We start from the raw sequence: 18,527 nt of genomic DNA, 5'->3' as shown, positions 1-18,527 counted from the left end.
TACTACTAAACCTGACACACCTAGCACATCCCATATGTTATCTCACTCATAACTGGCCCTTAAGCAGAGGAAAGGAGTCCCTTTTAAGCTATTGTCATCTATGCCATGTCCTCCCACTACCATACTACCTCCCTCCTTCTCTGGTGGTGGCAGCATCATGCTGTGGGTGCGTTTCTCAGTGGCAGGGACTGGGAGACTAGTCAGGATTGAGGGAAAATGAACAGAGCAAAGTACAGAGAGATCCTTGGTAAAAACTGACTCCAGAGCACTTAGGGCCTCAGGCTGGGGGTGAAGGCTCACTTTCCAACATGACAACGACCCTAAGTACACAGCCAAGACAACGCAGGAATGGCTTTGGGACAAGTCTCTGACTGTCTTTGAGTGGCCCAGCCAGAGCCCGGACTTGAACCTGATCAAACATCTCGAGAGACCTGAAAATAGCTGTGCAGCAACACTCCTCATCTAACCTGACAGAGCTTGAGAGGATCTGCAGAGAAGAATGGGAGAAACTCACCAAATACAGGTGTGCCAAGCTTGTAGCGCCATACCCAAGAAGACTCAAGGCTGTAATCGTTGCCAAAGATGCTTCAAAGTACTGAGTGAAGGGTCTAAATACTTAAGTAAATGTCATATTTTTTTATGGGGTATTGTGTGTAGTTGATTGAGGGGAAAAAAGCAATTTAATACATTTTAGAACAACGCTAACGTAACAAAATGTGGATAAAGTTAAGGTGTCTGAATACTTTGAGTGCACTGTACTGTAGCGTCCCTATGTTTTAAGCGCAGATATCAACTCTGCCACTTCAGCGTGCTTTTGTGGCACAGTCGATGGTCCGCTGGGCTTCGGGACAGAAGGTTGAGTGTTCAAGCCACACTCCCTGTCCGTTTTACATTTTAGTCATTTAGCAGACGCTCTTATCCAGAGCGACTTACAGTAGTGAATGCATACATTTCATTCCATTTAATGCATCATTTTTTTAAACATTTTTTTTATTTCATTCATCTGGAAAGTGCACTAATGCACATTTGCTCAATGCTGAACAACAGTATGCTGCATGCATACTCAAATGTACAGAGCTGCACCACTGACTCACCAGTCTTTGGCAGAACACAAACCTTAATAGCATCTGCAATGTACATATGCATATATGAAATGCACCGTGAGAAATACCCTCTGGCTTAAATCTTACTGTTTAAAAGAGTGGAAGGGAGCTGAAATCAAATGTAACTTGTTTAAACCAAGTTTGAATTTGCTTTCAGAATAAAACTTGGTTTAAAAAAGGATGAATCACAAAACCAGGTCACAGTGAAACAATCAAGTTGGATTTTGTGACACTTGACTGGATATATTTAACCTTTACCAGTCCATGCCACGCAGTCCGCTGTGTTGCATAAGGAAGCCTTCTCCAGGCCTTTTCTGCCAACTCATAATTTATCGCTGCCCTGGTTGACCGTCACAATGCCTTCATCTTTGAGCCGTCTATCCCTGTGCTTTTCAAGTCTGGGTCATCCAGCGTTAGCTTTGCCGTAAAGCAGTGGCGTTTTTTTCATGGGATATATTTTTTTACTTGTTAATTAACGGTTCATAAAGGTCGAGCTGCCTGGGTCCTCTAGTTGCGCTGGAGGGAGGAAGGCAGTAGCTGAGGTATGAGAGATGCCAAGACAGCAGTGAGATCATTCTCTCCATCCACACGCCATGTGGGAAAGTAGGGGAAAATGATCCGCATCAACACATTTCGCTCCATCCATCGTTCTGGAAGAGGAGATGAGACAAGAGAGGGATCGGAGAGAGAAGGTGAGAGATTAAGAAAGGGAAAATGTTTTCGTCCATAAAAGCATTTGAAAGCTTCTCCTCTCTTGATGAATTACGTGTTTTTAAAGTCTTGGAAGGCATTCACATGGTGCCCGCCTGATTCCGACCCAAGTTAAGCTTCCGTAAATGGAACGTAGTTGCCTTTTTATGCACTTTTCTCAATGCATATTCCGACCTTGAATTTAAGCATGATAATAGCGTGCGTTTTGGGTGGAGATGGAATAAATGAAGGCGTGGCGGAGGTGTCTACAGATATGCTGTATTCTGACCGTGACTTTATTCCCTAATAATTCCATCACCATGAATAAGGTCTAGTGAACCAACCGGTTCCATGTAGAAAAAGCATCTACTTTAATTTCCGATAGAAATAACACCATTCTCCATGCACTGTAATTTACAACTTGATAAGCGCTAGGTAAATGAGCAATCCGTTTGGATAAGGGAATTGTAGATATAGATGACACTTCTTTTAGATCTATTTTACCTTATAATCATTGGAGACAAATGTGAAACCAGTCATATGACAGCAAACTGAAGTATATCAACTTTCCCACAGTAAAGTTTATGAAATGTTGTGCCATTATGCAGAATGTAAATTGTACCGCCTTTTAACTTGCAGGGATGGGCACTCTCAAATGTCTTAATTATAGGCTACCCCTACTTTCTATGTTTCCTATTTGTATCATAACCACACATTCTCCTGCCAATGTACTGTTAGTTCCCTTCAGTTGGTATAGCCTACATTGTCATTCCATGCGTTTCGCTTACCTTAATTTGCTTCCTCTGTAAATGCGGTCATGGCCGTGTGGAAACAGTTGATAATATATATTTAAAAAAAAGACACGTAGGCTAATTGAATCGTTATGGAGCAGAGCGCAGACCAAGCCGTAACAGTTTGAACCCGACGCACCGCATAGTACTAGGCCGTGACATCACACAGTTCCATGGTTAGTGCAGGCAATCGCCTACTATTGTACTTCTCCCTATTATAATTCTATGTACACTAATCTTCCAACATTACCATGGGTTGAAGAACTGAATGTGGCAATTTTCAGAATGAATCAAACCACCGTTCTTTCTTTCGTGTGTAAAGGCTCTCAGTTAATTATTTTGAGTCACAACGTTCCCACACAATGTTACTTGGGAACAGGCTGAGTTTTACTGCAAGCCAAGAAAGCAACACCAGAGCACCCCTGTCCTTTGAACACTGGATTGCTCATTAAACCAATTAAAGTCTCCATATGCCCCAGAGGACCTGTCTTTAAAAGCACTGACAAAGATTGGTCAAGTGATGATGAAAAAACTACCCAGGTTCAAAAAGCAGTCCGAAGTTAAACGTTATTTTTCCTAGAATTCACATTCTCTTCCCTGACCCCTGCTCTTCACTCAACCCCATTTAAGGCCATGGACCATGGTCCCCTCCCTAAACCTACGTCAGAGCTCAGATGGTGACTTGTGTGTGATTGCTTCTCAGGGCAGCCCATTCAATCACACAGTGGAGGGGATTACTCTATGAAAGCAGCCCCAACTCGGCTCCTTTTGTCTGGGCTGCTGTGGCCCGCAGAAGCAGTGCACACTGGGTCAAACATGGCCTTTGAGACAACCCAAATTCCCATTTTGGTTGCCTCAATGCAAAATGGAGTGCTCTTAATCTCAGTTACTGCTTGTCTTGTGCTGTGAATGAGTCATTGTGGTGGTAGTTCAAGATGAATACATATGATTTGGGGACTCAAATCAATAAACTAATGATGGGATTGTGGTGAAACAATCTTTCACGCTTTTTTGATAGGTCTTTTAAAGGTTTATTCAAGGAGCTACATCCCAGCTGTCATCTTAGTTTACATAATAAAGCATTTGAGCTAGTATGTATCTCAATTCATTGGAGCATGGGGAATTCAATGCAATGTCCTGAGCTGATTTTAGACAGCCTAAACTGAAATGCATTCTATTGGTTACTCTGGCGATTTTCCTTTCTTCGTAATTTCTTGGAAAACGAGTGATGTGCTACAGGAAGTGCCAACTTACCCTGACCCACTTCTTGTGGCCTAGATCTGGCGTATCCATGGTGATGGTTTTGTCAAGCAAAGAAGAAGACCCTGTAAAAAAATCTACAAGTGTCACCAGCTGTCCAGACTTGAGACAGATAGACTAACCATTCCCACATCAGTCAGTAGGTTTGCTGTCTGATGATAAGTTAGCAAATGACAAACACAACCAAAGTACACTTTGTAGCATCCCAGTTGATGGCCTGAATGAGCCTTACGTAAGTATGATTGGTGGTGACACGCAGTCGCTCTCACGCTCACTTTCTTTTCCTCTTTTCTTCCCAAACACAATGAGGAAAAAGTAGGCTGTGGCTATCAGCTATGTGACCCCCTGAAGGCACACAGCAGTGCTTAACATACAAAATGCTATGGAAGCTACTGCATCTCCATTGTTCAGGTCTAAATCATCTGCCCACTCCCCATGCACCACTACCCACCACACAACTGTGCCATGAAGAAAGAGTCCCCCGTTCCTGACTAACTTAAACGTGTGTCATTACTGTATGAAGACCACAAGCCTCAACCCCTCAGACACTCAAGATCCCTCACTATTTCCGTATAGCAGGTCTCTCTAACCCTGTTCCTGGAGAGCTATCTTCCTGTAGGTTTTCGCTCCAACCCGATTCAGCTTCTCAACCTGCTAATTATTACAATCAGGTGTGCTAGATTAGGGTTGGTTTCGAAAACCTACAGGACAGTAGCTCTCCAGGAACAAGGTTGGAGAGCCCTGCCGTATAGTCTCCGACTGCCCTCTATTTCGCTCAGTTTTACTACACAATTAGTTGTATGGTCAAGGCCTTCATTTGAATCATACCATTGAATCTTGAGATATGCTCGCATAACTTGGACATTTGAGTAAATGAACCGTTATCCTTTCTTTGTTTCACCTGTTGTTATTCATCCCACTCTGCAGCAACCAACAATGGAAAGTAGAATGAACAGCTTCAACTTTCTTCAAACATCCTATCTTTGGATTACATTTGTATGTCATACTCCACTCGCAATGATCTGGGCAAAGTCAAATGAGCATAACAATTGTAAGAGGGACTAGCCAGGTTAGAGGGGTAAGCTCCAAACAGGCGTGAAGGAAGAGCAAGGGAGGCAGACAGTGGCTAAAGCCGAGAATGAACTCAATATACTTTGAATTACTAAAAACAAATCGAAACTGTGGAGAAATGATAATGGACCTACATTCATACAGTTTATTTACTGTGGTCAGATTGCTAATAATCACCCAAATGAAAGCTAGACAGTCAAAGAGCATTGGAAATTCCAAAAACGATGGATAGAGGACAATTTTTTGCTAATTTTGATGGCGGACCTCGTTGAAGACCAAATGCGGGGCAAAACTAGTTTGAGGTCCCAGTATTTTAATGGAGTGGGTCGGGGGGAATTGGACAGCACCTCCTGCCATTTCAAAAGGGGCAGGATCAAAGGAGACAGGAGGGCCCAGCCATGTGTGAAAGGGCGATGGGAGGCCAAACGGAGAAAGGTGCTTCCAAGAATTGGGGATCAATGTTCCCAGGACTTTTCTTCTGTTTTCTCTTCCCTCCTTTATTTTTCCATTTGTCTGGACTGGAGTAAAATGGTGGCCATTTGATTTCCACAGAAAGTGTTGTCATACAAAGTTAGTAAAAGAGGTTTGTGAAGCCTTTCAGTTGTTAGTAATGAAGTGGACAGACATTCATTATTGGGTGCTAATCAGTTGATTAAAACAATTACTTTACCCATACAACTGAGGCTTCACCTGTAATTCATTTAAAGATGCATGCATCTCTTCGGAGAATGGAACGAGTCAGTGACTCAGTGTGTCCAATTGTTGGACGTATTTTTAGATAGCCGCTTCCAGCGACCATGAGGCTACTATCAAAACATAACACAGACCAGGGAGATAAGTTTAGTAGAAAGGGTTTATGGGCTAGGCACAGTGCATAATACAGATATGTTTTGTCTGCACTAGAGAACAATGAGGATTGTGAAGTGAAAAAAAAAAAACGGTGAAGGTCAGGAGCTTCTCACGGACATACGAATGCACACAGATCAAACTGCATACACCACACAATCACACCATTTTGGACGCAATAGATATTACACATTGTATCCTTTCATAGCAGCTCCACCAACATATCTTCATAACTGAGTTACAGGGCAGGTCACAATCGGTCAGGACACTTTTGTATCACAACCTCTTGATTCCCAGACGGTAACAAAGTTCCATTCTATTATAAATTAGGTTGGGAAATGGCTGTAAGCAGCTGTAGAAGAGACATTACTCTTGACTTTGGGCTACTTATTCTCAGTATTTTCCCTGAGAGTAGTTCAGTTACCACTGCCTCTACCTCAGTAGTGCTCCCTGCCTCTACTCCCTCCTCTGCCTCGAAATCCGCCTCTACTCCCGCCCCTCCCTCTAAATCCGCCTCTACCTCTACCTCTACCCCTGCCTCTCTCACTCGACAGGTGTCCAGCGGACCTCCTCAGCTTCTTCCTCTCCTCGTGGTGATCACGCTCTGCCTGCTGCTGCCGCTGTTGCTGCTCCGACTGAAGGAGATAATTGAGAAAGGAGAGGCAGAGAGTGAAAGGAGAAAGAGATACTTTTAATTAGAGTATGATTTAACTGCAATATATAACTGTTTGGGCAACCTGACCCAATTCACATATAAATGTGTGTTATAGATCTGTCATTCTCATTGAAAGCCAGTCTAAGAAGCGGTAGATCTGTTCTATGTGCACTATTTCTACGCTTCCCAATCTTAAGTTTTGTTTTTGCGTCTTTTACTTTCGGGTTTATACACCTTCAAACAGCTGAAAATGCAATATTTCTGGTTATGGAAAATATATTTCACAGAGATAGATACAGAGCTGCCAACTCTAACGCATTGGCCGTGAGACACTCATTTGACCCACTTCTCACCCATTAAAGTACTGCTTTCATTTTTCAACTGTGCTCCAAATCGTTTTGAAATCGGAGCATCTGCGCTTGAAATTTAACATCACGAGTGAAATCTATATCATTGTCCTGTCTTACCGCGGCACATTGAAGCATATGATTGGCGATTGGATGCATGGTATAAAGAAACGCCCCTCAAGATTAGAGCGGAGGTAAATGGAGAGAGAACGGTCTCCCCTGAGTTTATAAAACTGTAAAAAGAGAAGCACGGTAGCACGGTTTTGTTTGCTGTTACTCCCGTCCCCATTTCAGAATGCAGCCTTGACAGCATGTACTAAAGTCCATTTAATCCACACTTGCATTAGTCCCCTTGTTTGGTGATTGGCATTTATGCTGTGACAACGACAAGGCAGCACACAGACCTACAGTATGTTTTAGTAGGGAAGTTTGGTAGGGTGACCTGATTTGGAACTATGAAAATCATTTTGTCAAACAGATTTTGAACCCAAAAGTAAAACTTTTAATTCTACATAAACAAATAATTTGGGTAGAGTGTAGGGGCAGATTTATGTAAGCTCGTCTTCAGTAGATTCTATTAGCTATTTATTTCATTTAGTCTGATCAGTGGAACAATTCTCATTCTTAACAATGGGCTAAAATAGAGGGAAATTACTGTGCTTGTCAGAAAGAACCCTACTGTTATTCTCCACACTTATTTTATTATTCCACTTCTTCACAATTCTGCCACTGTAATCACATTTTAAATCTGATATGCCTACTTGTGTGTTTGAAAATGAATTATATGAGGCTATGTATTTTTTTGCAGCTATTTACAGTTTTGAATGAGTCATACACATAAGCATTGGATATTAAATGATTGTGCACATGCTAGGCAGAGATGGTAGGGGGACTCAACTCATAAACATCATATTCTGTCTATGTAGAGTAAAAGGATGGCAAGGATCTTCAACTAGTAGGCCTAAACCACCTGAATATTGATATTCATTACATTCTTCTTGAAGGTTTGGTGATTTTAAGAAATGTATTGTTATAACAATAACATTTTCAAACACCCAGCACTTGCGAAACATAGATCAGGGATGGCCAACCCACCTGGAGAGCAAGCAGGATTTTCTTCCAGTCTTATTTTAAGAGAGATAGTTCACCCAAATTACAAAACATAAAATGTTTGTGTCCTTACCTTGAAAGCAGTCCATGGACAGAGTGCAATCTATAATTTGGTTACCCACTGCCATCAACCATTAATATTAAAAGTGGTAACCATCCCCGGTAGGTGTCGTATACAACTTTCCCCCCGAGAACAGGGGTCAATCCGGGTTTCCCACCTTCCCACTGTTTCTAGCATTTGCCTGTCTCCATATCTCATTTTCATTACTGAATAAAGTGTCAAACCACCTAAAAAATATGTTACAGCAAATATTTGCATACTTTACATTTCATCCACCCAAAATCTCAAAGTAACAAATTAGTCAAATATTGAGTGTTCATTTAATGTTCAATGCGTCCTGAATACACCCAATTTTCCACCCTGGTCATAGGCAGGCCTAAGCCATGTCAAAATACGCAGAATTGCAGGAAATTAGCTTTAAAACAGTAAAATCTTCCTGGAGTTGGACCCCTAATCCCCTGTCTAGAAATTGTGCCAGGGGCAAATCTAACTCCAAGATATCTTCCAAAATTGGCTGCCCTGTAGATGGTACAATGATTCTCTACACTATACTTGCTTGTTTTGTCACAAACTGAAATTAGGCGAACTATTACAATTTTAGCAACCAAGAAATGGAGGAGCGATTTCTGCATAGTGCATCTTTAAGCAATCTTCTGCAAAACAATCAACATTGACCCCCAGCTCATGCTGTAGTACAGGGGATTTACCCAGCAGACAGACTCAGTCTCTCTGCATGTGCGGGAGCCTTGGCCAAACCTAGCTTGGCCTTGCACCATCAGTGTCTCATGCAAAAACAATGATATTGATATGAAAACCTGCAATGTTCATGGAACTCACTGATAATTCGAAGGGTGCTGATACAAGAGTCAGTCGGGTGACTGTGTTAATAAAAATTCAAAGTCAAAACAGCAGTCAAAATGGCCATGATCAAAACTTGTCATTTTCTCTGACATTGTTCCTCTTCTGCAGGCACCGTTATAGATTATACACAGTGGCTACAAAGCAGTGTCAACCTTAACCTGTACTTTCGTACTGTGTGTAAATATGTATGTTTGGGAAAACACACAGACTGATGGCGATACAGCATACTCAGAAAGTATTCACACCCCAGAGTACTCAGAAAGTACTCACACCCCTTGACCCCTTGATTAATTTGAGATTTTGTGTCACCGGCCTACACGCAAAATCCCCAAAAAGTGGAATTATGTTTTAAAACTTTTTTTTTTTTTTTAAATGTATAGAAAATGAAAAACTGAAATGTTTTGAGTTAATAAGTATTCAACCCTTTGTTATGGCAAGCATAAATAAGTTCAGGAGGAAAAATTTGCTTAAGTTATACACACACACACATATGTCCTTAAAACAAGTCAAAATGAGGCTCAGTAGTGTGTGTGTGGCCTCCACGTGCCTGTATGACCTCCCTACAATGCCTGGGCATGCTCCTGATGAGGTGGCGGATGGTCTCCTGAGGGATCTCCTCCCAGACCTGGACTAAAGCATCCGCCAACTCCTGGACAGTCTGTGGTGCAACGTGGCGTTGGTGGATGGAGCGAGACATGATGTCCCAGATGTGCTCAATTGGATTCAGGTCTGGGGAACGGGCGGGCCAGTCCATAGCATCAATGCCTTCCTCTTGCAGGAACTGCTGACACACTCCAGCCACATGAGGTCTAGCATTGTCTTGCATTAGGAGGAACCCAGGGCCAACCGCACCAGCATATGGTCTCACAAGGGGTCTGAGGATCTCATCTCGGTACCTAATGGCAGTCAGGCTACATCTGGCGAGCACATGGAGGGCTGTGCGGCCCCCCCAAAGAAATGCCACCCCACACCATGACTGACCCACCGCCAAACCGGTCATGCTGGAGGATGTTGCAGGCAGCAGAACGTTCTCCACGGCGTCTCCAGACTCTGTCACGTCTGTCACATGTGCTCAGTGTGAACCTGCTTTCATCTGTGAAGAGCACAGGGCGCCAGTGGCGAATTTGCCAATCTTGGTGTTCTCTGGCAAATGCCAAACGTCCTGCACGGTGTTGGGCTGTAAGCACAACCCCCACCTGTGGACGTCGGGCCCTCATACCACCCTCATGGAGTCTGTTTCTGACCGTTTGAGCAGACACATGCACATTTGTGGCCTGCTGGAGGTCATTTTGCAGGGCTCTGGCAGTGCTCCTCCTGCTCCTCCTTGCACAAAGGCGGAGGTAGCGGTCCTGCTGCTGGGTTGTTGCCCTCCTACGACCTCCTCCACGTCTCCTGATGTACTGGCCTGTCTCCTGGTAGCGCCTCCATGCTCTGGACACTACGCTGACAGACACAGCAAACCTTCTTGTCACAGCTCGCATTGGATGAGCTGTACTACCTGAGCCACTTGTGTGGGTTGTAGACTCCGTCTCATGCTACCACTAGAGTGAAAGCACCGCCAGCATTCAAAAGTGACCAAAACATCAGCCAGGAAGCATAGGAACTGAGAAGTGGTCTGTGGTCCCCACCTGCAGAACCACTCCTTTATTGGGGGTGTCTTGCTAATTGCCTATAATTTCCACCTGTTGTCTATTCCATTTGCACAACAGCATGTGAAATGTATTGTCAATCAGTGTTGCTTCCTAAGTGGACAGTTTGATTTCACAGAAGTGTGATTGACTTGGAGTTACATTGTGTTGTTTAAGTGTTCCCTTTATTTTTTTGAGCAGTATATATATATATATATATATATATATATATATATATATATATATATATATATATATATATATGTATGTATGTATGTATGTATGTATGTATGTATGTATGTATGTATGTATGTATGTATGTATGTATGTATGTATGTATGTATGTATGTATGTATGTATGTATGTCAAGAAGCAGCGTGGCTTGGCGGGGTCGTGTTTTGGCATTAAAGACCAAAATTGGTTAATTATTATGTAATGGTGTCATCGTGACTTACCTTCTTGAGGGTGAAGGTGAGCTGTTTGCTGCCAACAGCTGTGTCAGCCACGTTTACTGTTCCAGAACGTTCCTCCAGCTTCAGACGCTCCTCCAGTGATGCTCTAGTAGACACATAACATGTCAATACGGGATACATGGGCAGGTCTATCACTAGCATACACACAATACAATGGTGATGAAATGCAGTACCTATAAAAGGGGAGAAAAGAGTACTTAAATATCCTACTCAAGTAGAAGTACTGTTACTTTAATGACATTTTTCCCTCATTTTAAAAGTACTCAGAGTAAAAGCAATGGAGTTACTTTTCAAATAAAAATATTAACAAATTATAATTTAAAAAAGGCATTTGAGGCAACAATTTAAAAAAAATTCTGCAGTGAATTCATTGTCCGTTTTAAGTGTTGTGAGTAGGGTGCACTACAAAAACTGTTCTATTATTTAACATTTAGTCTTCTTTCACTCAAAACTTCAATAATTGCTTTTTAATGAGTTTGAAGCACAAGTAGAGGGTGTGTTACATAATGGGAAGTAAACATTGGGACACCCTTCCTGTATTTGGAGCCTTCCTATATTTGACCCTTGTCCTCGATGTTCTTGCTACGTGCTGCATGTGTCCACCTGTCAAGACAGTGATGGATGTGACAGACTCTCAGGCCATGCCACACATTTCTGTCTGCTGTAGAGAGCTCAGCACAGTCAGGCACCTTAGACACAGTCACACAGGCCCACACGTTTCCCTGCTAATCGTTGTACTGGCCAAAAAAAAATTATATACTAGGGCAGCACAATGAATCAAATTCACATCAGAATCGCAATAGAGGCATGTGCAATATCCAGATCGCAAGAGATCCATGTAGATGCAATATTTTGAAACATCTCAGCCGCGTGTAACATCAGTTTTAATAGTTCCTCCTCCTCGCTGTTAGATCAAATCAAATATTATTTGTCACATGTGCCAAATAGAACAAGTGTAGACCTTACTGTGAAATGCTTACTTACAAGCCCTTAACCAACAATGCAGGGCAAGATAATATTTTCGAAATAAACTAATGTAAAAAAAAGTAGCAATAATATAACAACAACGACGCTATATACAGGGGGTACGGGTTAGTTTAGGTAATTGAGGTCATATGTACACTGAACAAAACTATGCACCTACGTTTTGGTCCCATGTTTCATGAGCTGAAATAAAAAAATGCCAAAAACTTTCCATACGCACAAAAAGCTTATTTCTCTTAAATGTTGTGCACAAATTTGTTTACGTCCCTGTCAGTGAGCATCTCTCATTAACCAAGACAGGTGTGGCATAAGAAGGTGATTAAACAGCATAATCATTATACAGGTGAACCTTGTGCTGGGGACAATAAAAGGCCACTTTAAAATGTACAGTTGTATCACACAACACAATGCCACAGATGTCTCAAGTTTTGAGGGAGCGTGCAATTGGCATGCTAACTGCAGGAATGTCCACCAGAGCTGTTGCCAGAGAATTGAATGTTCATTTCTCTGCCCCCTTGCAGCATGCCTAAGGCGCATTCACGCAGATGAGCAGGGAACCTGGGCATCTTTCTTTAGGTGTTTTTCAGAGTCAGTAGAAAGGCCTCTTTAGTGTCCTAAGTTTTCATAACTGTGACCTTAATTGCCTACCGTCTGTAAGCTGTTAGTGTCTTAACGACCGTTCCACAGGTGCATGTTCATTAATTGTTTATGGTTCATTGAACAAGCATGGGAAACAGTGTTTAAACCCTTTACAATGAAGATCTGTGAAGTTATTTGGATTTTTACGACTTATCTTTGAAAGACAGGGACCTGAAAAAGGGCTGCTTCTTTTTTTGCTGAGTTTATATCCCACGTCAAATCGCAATCGCAATATTTGGTAAAAAACATTTTTTCTCCAATATTGTGCAGCCCTATTATATACTCTATGTGCCATGTCCATGTGAGGGGTGATTTATTTTTGCTGAATGACAGTAACAATGGGAAAATCCATAGCATTTGATGCAATCGCTCTAGTACTCTGTGGCATCTATTCCAAATATTATGGTTCAGAGGTTGTTCGTAGAGACTAGAGAACATCACCAGAAGCTTACTTCAAAATTAAAAAAAAAAAACAACCCTGTACTCACTTCTGCAATTTCTGCTTGCGCGCCACGTCCCCAAAGCTGCGGAACTCCTCACCAGCCTTGATCTGGAAGAAGCGAGGCTGTTGACCCTGTTTCCTGCCCTGGGCATGGTTCTGGGTGGAGTCCTGGTCCAGCAGGGTGGTGTTGCGGTCCTGCTGCTTCCTCTCCTGCCGCCTGCGGTCCCTCCCCTCCTCATATATGAGGCGCCGCTGCTCCCTGACCTCGTCCACCCAGCTTTTATCATCATCAGAACTCTCGTCTGAGCTGCCACGCCCCTCTGGTTCCTCCTCTTCCTGGTCTGCCTCCGCCTGCAGAGGAAGAAGAGGTAGGAGGTGGCATTGTAGAATTAGAAAGGGTAGAAAGGTTGTTCACACTGAAAGTCACATTCCATAGTGGGTGTCAAACTTCAGTAGGGGTAGTAAGCTAGCTATCTAGCATCGTTACATTTTCGGCGTCTGTGGCCTGCTTGGCTAGCAGCCGCAGCTTCTTCCTCCTCTTCTGGCCCACTTTGGACACGATAGGGTTGAGCAGGCGGAACTCCTCACTCTGCTCCTCCACCTGGTAGTCTGGGTTCTCAAACATCACCTGGAAACGCTCGTCGCTAAGGATGCTGGGTAGAGCCTGGCAGAGGGGCAGAGAGACGGAGAGAAAGGATTTGATTGACAGCTTAGGCAGCTGACATTCGCTAGATGAGTATATTTCAGTTATACATACCAGTTTCCTCTAGATTACCTTAGAACCAAAACTATGTAAACTATGTAAACCCAGCCTACAGCTCGGAAGTCTTCATCAATTGTAGACCAGACCAGTAGTATGTGAACTATGTGTGCAGGTACATGTGCTCCTACCTTGCCCTTCTTCTTCCTGGCAGACAGTTCTGCCTCGTCGTCTCCCTCCTCCATCAGTTTGAGAGCCAGTTCCTTGTTCACCTTGGGCAGCTTCTGTCTCAGAAACATAGAACATTCATACAACAAACATTATATTAGCTATAGAGTTGAAGTCGGAAGTTTACATACACCTTAGCCAAATACATTTAAACTTAGTTTTTCACAATTCCTGACATTTAATCCAAGTAACAATTCTCTGTCTTAGGTCAGTTAGGATCACCACTATTTTAAGAATGTGAAATGTCAGAATAATAGTAGAGAGAATTAATTATTTCAGCTTTTATTTCTTTCATCACATTCCCAGTTGGTCAGAAGTTTACATACACTCAAATTATTATTTGGTAGCATTTCCTTTAATTTTTTTTAACTTGGGTCAAACATTTCAGGTAGCCTTCCACAAGCTTCCCACAATAAGTTGGGTGAATTTTGGCCCATTCCTCCTGACAGCTGGTTTAACTGAGTCAGGTTTGTAGGGCTCCTTGCTCGCACACGCTTTTTTAGTTCTGCCCACAGATTTCCTATAGGATTGAGGTCAGGGCTTTGTGATGGCCACTCCAATACCTTGACTTTGTTGTCCTTAAGCCATTTTGCCACAACTTTTGAAGTATGCTTGGGGTCATTGTCCATTTGGAAGACCCATTTGCGACCAAGCTTTAACTTCCTGACTGATGTCTTGAGATGTTGCTTCAATATATCCACATCATTTTTCATCCACATCATTTTTCATCCTCATGATGCCATCTATTTTATGAAGTGCACCAGTCCCTCCTGCAGCAAAGCACCCCCACAACATGATGCTGCCACCCCTGTGCTTCACGGTTGGGATGGTGTTCTTCGGCTTGCAAGCCTCCCCCTTTTTCCTCCCAAAATAACGATGGTCATTATGGCCAAACAGTTCTATTTTTGTTTCATCAGACCAGAGGACATGTCTCCAAAAAGTATGATCTTTGTCCCCAGTTGCAAACCGTAGTCTGGCTTTTTTATGGCGGTTTTGGAGCAGTGGCTTCTTCTTTGCTGAGCGGGCGGCCATTCAGGTTATGTCAATATAGGACTCGTTTTACTGTGGATATAGATACTTCTGTAACTGTTTCCTCCAGCATCTTCACAAGGTCCTTCGCTGTTGTTCTGGGATTGATTTGCACTTTTCGCACCAAAGTACGTTCATCTCTAGGAGACAGAACGCGTCTCCTTCCTGAGCGGTATGATGGCTGTATGGTCCCATGGTGTTTATACTTGCATACTGTTGTTAGTACAGATGAACGTGGTACCTTCAGGCATTTGGAAATTGCTCCCAAGGATGAACCAGACTTGGAGGTCTACAATTGTTTTTCTGAGGTCTTGGCTGATTTCTTTTGATTTTCCCATGATGTCAAGCAAAGAGGTACTGAGTTTGAAGGTAGGCCTTGAAATACATCCACAAGTACACCACCAATTGACTCAAATGATGTAAATTAGCCTATCAGAAGCTTCTAAAGCATGACATCATTTTCTGGAATTTTCCAAGCTGTTTTAAGGCACAGCAAACTTACATGCTGACCAGACTGGACACATCGCATACGCGAGCGTTGCAAAATAAATGTAGAAATCCATGTTATTCAAATATTGCACCCACACTGCTCGCGCGTGCCAACGAGCGTCTGCATTGCCAAGGGCTAAAATAGAAGTCATTCCTATTGCTACGCAGATCGCGCTGCAAGTCCTGCCTCTCCCATCTCCTCATTGGTTTATAGAAGCAGGTACCCACGTGCCATCTCCTCATTGGTTATACCCAGGTGAGTGATTGAAAAACGAACTGTTTTGCCGGTCGTCGTGTTAATACATTGAAAGTTTAGATGCCAATCACCATATAAGTTCAAAGATGAAAAAGCCTGGAAGCAGGAGAGATGAATAGAAACGATTCGGTTTACCGTTTTATGTGTGGATTAATTGTCGGAGTAGAGGACCTTGTGCATTTCAGGTAAAATAACAACTCAATGTTTATATCCCAGGACAAATTAGCTAGCAACAGCAAGCTAGCTAAATAGGACAAATTAGCTAGCATGTGCAAGCTAGCTAGCTAAATTGCCATACATGTTTAATGCTTTTCGACCTGTCCCCAAATGAATGTAATTGGTTCAGAGTTTGTTTTGACATTTTAACCTGCGTGTCGTGATCGCTTTTGGTGTGGGGGGACAAAATAAATGTATGCACGATGGCGCACGCGCGCAGCCGGTTTGGGTTCCGTGTTAGTGTATGTAAACTTCTGACCCACTGGAATTGTGATACAGTGAATTATAAGTGAAATAATCTGTCTGTAAACAATTGTTGGAAAAATGTAGTGTGTCATGCACGAAGTAGATGTCCTAACCGACTAGCTAAGACTATAGTTGGTTAACAAGAAACTTTTGGAGTGGTTGAAAAACGAGTTTAAATGACTCCAACCTAAGTGTATGTAAACGTCCGACTTCAACTGTATATACTTCTTAGAAAACATCATTTGTCACCATATCCAGTCTGTCTGAATGTATGTTTTAAACAGTCAGACAGAGTATGATATCCCACCTTGATTTGTACTCTCTGGGCCCTGGACTCTTCTATCTTCTGGCGAATCTTGTCCTTGCGGTACTCCTCATAGGCAAATGGATTGGCCATGGTCTTCACCTGGACAAATCACACAAAATGTATTTAAAACACATAACTCTGTAACATCAACAATCAACTAAGAATATGCAGTTAGACACACACCTACACAACCTACCTTGTGGTACAGTCTGATGTCCATGAAGAAGCCGTGCATGTATGCCCGCAGGAGAGCAGATCCCACCAGGTGAGACAAACCTATGGTTGAACACAACATTACACATACATGAAATGTACATATTTGCATAACATGAGTAAACAGTTATATTATACATTTGTATAATGATTGTTGATTTCTACATGTTATTTACAGTATCTCTATATTCAACTTCCCTGAGGCAGGCTACATGTCACCTGAAACTCATTAAAATATTGGTGCTCTTCCAAATTGGTGACGTGCATTGCCAAGCCCAGTAAGGAGTATTAATTAAAGAGGTAGTTCACCCAAACGACTAAATTACACATTGGTTTTCTTACCCTGTAAGCCAGGGATGTCAAACTCATTCCATGGAGGGCCTAGTGTCTGCAGGTTCTTGTTGTTTCCTTTCAATTAAGCCTTAGACACCCAGGTGTGGGTTGTTCCTTTGTTTTAATTTCCCTGGCACCGTTTCCAAACGTTTTAGCAGTTGTGGCAAAAGCCCCATTCAAGTCATTGTACCATATTAGCATTTTTCACGCATCATGTCCAAATCATCTGAAAGTATCTAAAATTGATTGTGAAGCTCAACAACGTCACTTATAGATGATTTGAACATGATGCGCGTAAAATGCTAATATCAGTACCATGACATGAATGGGATTTATGACCAGGAACAGTGCCATGGAAACTAAACCAAAGCATGGATTGCTGTCATACCTTGTCCATAGACCGCTTCCAACAGTGGTATTTAACCTTTTTCAGTGGGGGGGACAAATTATTTATTTATTTTTTTCGCCAGAAATTGTCGGCCCCACCACAAATCTAATGTTGTAAATGTTGATTTTCACATCAACAAATAACCTTCAATTCAGTACATATTCATCTCTTATCAAAATTAAGAGAAGCAATAAATTAATTTACTTACTGAAATTGTATTTTGCAAATGTATCTTTGTCAAAAACTTTTGTATACTGTCCCATAAAAGAATCTGTACTGTTAATTTTTGGTTCCCACCGAACCTGACTTTGAATACCACTGGCTTACAGGGTAAGGAAACTAATGTCATTTTGTAATTTGGGTGAACTATCCCTTTAACTTTGAGAAGCAGCCTATTGGAATGTGCTGTAAGAAAATGGCATAAGACTACAGATATCTGCAGACATCTGCTTCTTTCAACAGGCTGGTTGTTCCCATTTAAACTGACACGTTCAGGACAGTAGGGAACATAGGGTAGGCATATACTTAGCAAAGTGGGTTTACGATCATTAAGCTTTTACTTCATATTACAGACTTTAATAATCAATTGTATGCTAAAGAAAAACAGTTTTGTCAACAGGACTGTAGTGAAAGCTTGTTTCATTTTGTGCTAGATTCGGTTAACATTGACCTTTCAGCTATTTGGCAAGACGCCTTTTGAGAGCATTTAGATAAAGTTTTGTAACATCAGTCTCCAGCCACAATTCTTTAAGCTCCGAATGAAGTTGAGTTAGTGACTGCCATGAGGCTTTTTAGTCTCTGCTTAGTTTCATTCCTGAAGACCACTTTAATTCAGGAATGTGTGGGAGTTGTGGCACACAAGGACCAGGGTTGTCTAGGTTACTTTGTAAGTGTAATCCGTTACAGTTAGTAGTTACCTGTCCAAAATTGTAATCAGTAACTTTTGGATTACCCAAACTCAGTAAGGTTATCTGTTTCATTTCCGTTACTTTTGGATTACTTTGTTTTTAAGAGGCATTAGAAGACCAAAAGGATCCATCAAACGCATTTGGTGTGTCATCATAGTGCTCTCTGACTTGTGGTCAGACTTGCTCAGGTGGAACAAACTTAATCCTGTGCCCATTTTCAATGCTGAATTGAATGTCACTGAGAAAGCATTTA

The 18,527-nt window shown here is 42.1% G+C and overlaps 1 protein-coding gene and 1 long non-coding RNA gene across 2 annotated transcripts in view; both read right to left on the bottom strand.

Annotated features, from left to right (window-relative positions):
* Positions 1-972: 972 nt before the first annotated feature.
* On the bottom strand, positions 973-3,250 carry LOC115172459 (uncharacterized). Its single transcript, XR_003871437.1, has 2 exons — positions 2,582-3,250; positions 973-1,753 (listed from the first exon to the last, which is right to left on the bottom strand). It is a non-coding gene; the product is annotated as an uncharacterized LOC115172459 (long non-coding RNA).
* A 2,500-nt stretch (positions 3,251-5,750) lies between these two features.
* Positions 5,751-18,527, bottom strand: part of LOC115172458 (nucleolar protein 10) — a 34,452-nt gene continuing 21,675 nt past the window's right edge. The window contains exons 15-21 of the mRNA XM_029729919.1: positions 16,629-16,708; positions 16,433-16,531; positions 13,853-13,945; positions 13,449-13,625; positions 13,008-13,312; positions 10,879-10,981; positions 5,751-6,396 (exon numbers count right to left, since the gene is read on the bottom strand). Of these exons, the coding sequence (XP_029585779.1) occupies positions 6,199-6,396; positions 10,879-10,981; positions 13,008-13,312; positions 13,449-13,625; positions 13,853-13,945; positions 16,433-16,531; positions 16,629-16,708 (1,055 nt within the window). The 3' untranslated portion in view covers positions 5,751-6,198. The remainder of the gene's footprint in view (positions 6,397-10,878; positions 10,982-13,007; positions 13,313-13,448; positions 13,626-13,852; positions 13,946-16,432; positions 16,532-16,628; positions 16,709-18,527) is intronic.

The sequence above is a fragment of the Salmo trutta genome, chromosome 33, assembly GCF_901001165.1.
Source record: "Salmo trutta chromosome 33, fSalTru1.1, whole genome shotgun sequence".
Lineage (NCBI taxonomy): Eukaryota > Metazoa > Chordata > Actinopteri > Salmoniformes > Salmonidae > Salmo > Salmo trutta.
This window is presented reverse-complemented; position numbering and strand designations above follow the sequence as displayed.